General features: G+C 36.5%; 1 protein-coding gene across 2 annotated transcripts; it reads right to left on the bottom strand.

The window, feature by feature from the left end:
* Positions 1–2: 2 nt before the first annotated feature.
* On the bottom strand, positions 3–2,087 carry LOC144478182 (uncharacterized). Of its 2 annotated transcripts, XR_013495325.1 has the most exons (3): positions 1,919–2,087; positions 134–1,754; positions 3–98 (listed from the first exon to the last, which is right to left on the bottom strand). XR_013495325.1 is itself a non-coding variant. In XM_078195920.1 (2 exons), exon 2 carries the CDS (start codon positions 1,702–1,704, stop codon positions 1,249–1,251), a length of 456 nt encoding a protein of 151 aa, XP_078052046.1. In that variant the 5' UTR covers positions 1,705–1,754; positions 1,919–2,087; the 3' UTR covers positions 14–1,248. The 2 variants fall into 2 exon arrangements, 1 of the variants encoding a protein (XP_078052046.1); XM_078195920.1 differs by having other exon boundaries at positions 14–1,754.
* Positions 2,088–2,394: the final 307 nt, after the last annotated feature.

A 2,394-nucleotide genomic window follows, 5' to 3' on the forward strand; every position in this document is an offset into this window, starting at 1 on the left:
ACCTAAGGTGGACTTGGCGGGCCGTTTTTATAAAAATCAAACAGTAGACCCACCAAAAAGTCTAAACCCATTGAAATGGATATGAAAAAGTACTCGACCTCTAAATTGAAATAGATATGAAAAAGTACTCGACCTCTAAATTGAAATAGATATGAAAAAAATAAATTAATATTAATAAAACATATAAGCGTCTTTGGAACCTCGTGGCCAACGTGTCGGACGAATGTTATAATCATCGGCATGTATCCATTTAGAATTATTTTGTCTTAGGAGGCAGGTGTAATGCCCTTTATTAATAGATTCGTCATGATGCAGAATGGCACTAATAACTTTGTACGACTTCGACGCTATGTGCAATATCGTAGTAGGAACAGCCTTGATGTTCGCGTTATTAATTTTTGAAACCATCTGATTATGAACAGAAAATATCTTTAAATGAATTATTACGAGCTGACTAGCAGATGTTATCTCAGCTTTATGTATCCTGCTACTTCCACAATGCTCGCATGGACTATCGAAAGCATGCCATTTTGAAAATGTTGACGATACCACTTCTTCGAGGTTCATGCTTTTCGTCATATTTATCGTCGGTATTGACACAGATAAAATATAACTTTTTTCATGTGTAACTATCGTATGGTTGCAAGTTGTACAACGGATAGTACGAGATAGTGCACTCCGCATATTCGTGCAATGTGACAAACATTGCATATATACGTTGGCGTAACAAGAAACATGATCGTTGTTAACAAATTCTTTTACATACACAATGATTGGAGGATCGTTGTTCATTGTATTTTGCGATTTCATTATATTAATTGACATAGTCCAATGTGAATCGATAACACGAGATGTCTTGCTTGTGGCATTCTCAATAGATGGAAGATCCGATCTGTACATATGCCTTAAGCGGTTGTATTCTACTACTGCTGCAGTGTTAGCCTTTACAGAAGAAGGATCGAAATTAATTAAATGAAGACCTTCCAAAGAAGTGACTCTAGAAAGCGCAACATAAATTTGACCACAACTGAAAACTGTATTGCCAGCATCAACTACAGCCGTTTTTAAACTCAAACTTTTTTATCGAACCACCCGTCACAAGTGTCAGCATTATCGAATATTTCTGATAATCGTAAGTGGATGTACATAAGTGTCACATTAGAAACCATCGATATTTCGTCTATAATAAAGAGTGCAGTGTCTTTTAATTCATTACATAGTGTTTTCAACACTTTATCAGATAGTGACCTAAGGTGACCTGTACTTAGGAGTGTGGCCATGCTCCACAGGTAATTGAAATAACCGATGTATTGTCATACCGTCAATATTAAATGCTGCTATCCCGGTTGGAGCAGTTACAGCAGTGTCCTTATTTAATGTCTGCTTAATCCAGCAGCGAATGACTTTAATAAGGAAACTTTTACCCGTACCACCTTCACCGCTTACATAAAGACGCAGTACCGTATTAGAATTAGTAGAAGCAATAGTGTTTGAAATCTTCTCAAAAATTCGTTTTTGATCACTATTTAAAGCGGTAATCATTTCGGTAATATCTACATTCTCATTCTCAACATTATTCTTGGCATCTCTAAATTCTCGCATCGCCTCTTCTGCTTCAAGCGGACAACAATCTAAACGATTGTCTTGAAAAGATTCATGGTCGGATTGACTTTTATGCAAGTGATCATTTATTAGCTGATTCATATGATCCACCGCTTTCTGAACATCTGATATCCGTTCGTGGTATTGCAAACCTACAATAAGTTGCGATTTTATCATATTAAAAGCTTCCGCATACGTATCACAATTTGCTTTCAAATCGTCTAAATCTCTCCACGATTTGAATAGTAGCAACAAGGAATAGTAATATTTTTCTGGTTGAATGTTAGCATCATATGTGTAATGATTAATTACGTACCCTTGTGACCGTTTTTTCAAATACAAAACAGTACCTTCATCGTGAAGTTTTTTTAACCTATATATTCATTCAGAACTTATTATTACATTTCATAACCTATTCGTTCAAAATCACAATTTGACGAAATCTGACAGCTGTGTTGTAACACGCTTGGTTACAGCTGATTGAAGCTGAGCATTAGACTGCGCTCACCTGCCATCTAGCAGTAAAAATAACACGCTTGGTTATAGTTGTGTTACGGTCTGAATTGTTCTGTGTAGGGAATTCGGTATGGTTCGGATGCCCGTGGAGCGCTGAACCGCTCTGCTCGTGAAAGGTTGTAGAGAGATGTACAAACTCTGAATACTTTAAGCAAAAGGTACTTTATTTATAGAGCTCTAAGATGTACTTTCTTTGACTGTCGAATAAAATCTGAGATTTTCTGTGGAGTTCTGCATTTTCTTCCAGCTTCTTTTCTTTCCCTTCTTCTTTAGCCA

This window comes from Augochlora pura, unplaced genomic scaffold (assembly GCF_028453695.1).
Source record: "Augochlora pura isolate Apur16 unplaced genomic scaffold, APUR_v2.2.1 APUR_unplaced_8981, whole genome shotgun sequence".
NCBI classification, from domain to species: Eukaryota; Metazoa; Arthropoda; class Insecta; order Hymenoptera; family Halictidae; genus Augochlora; species Augochlora pura.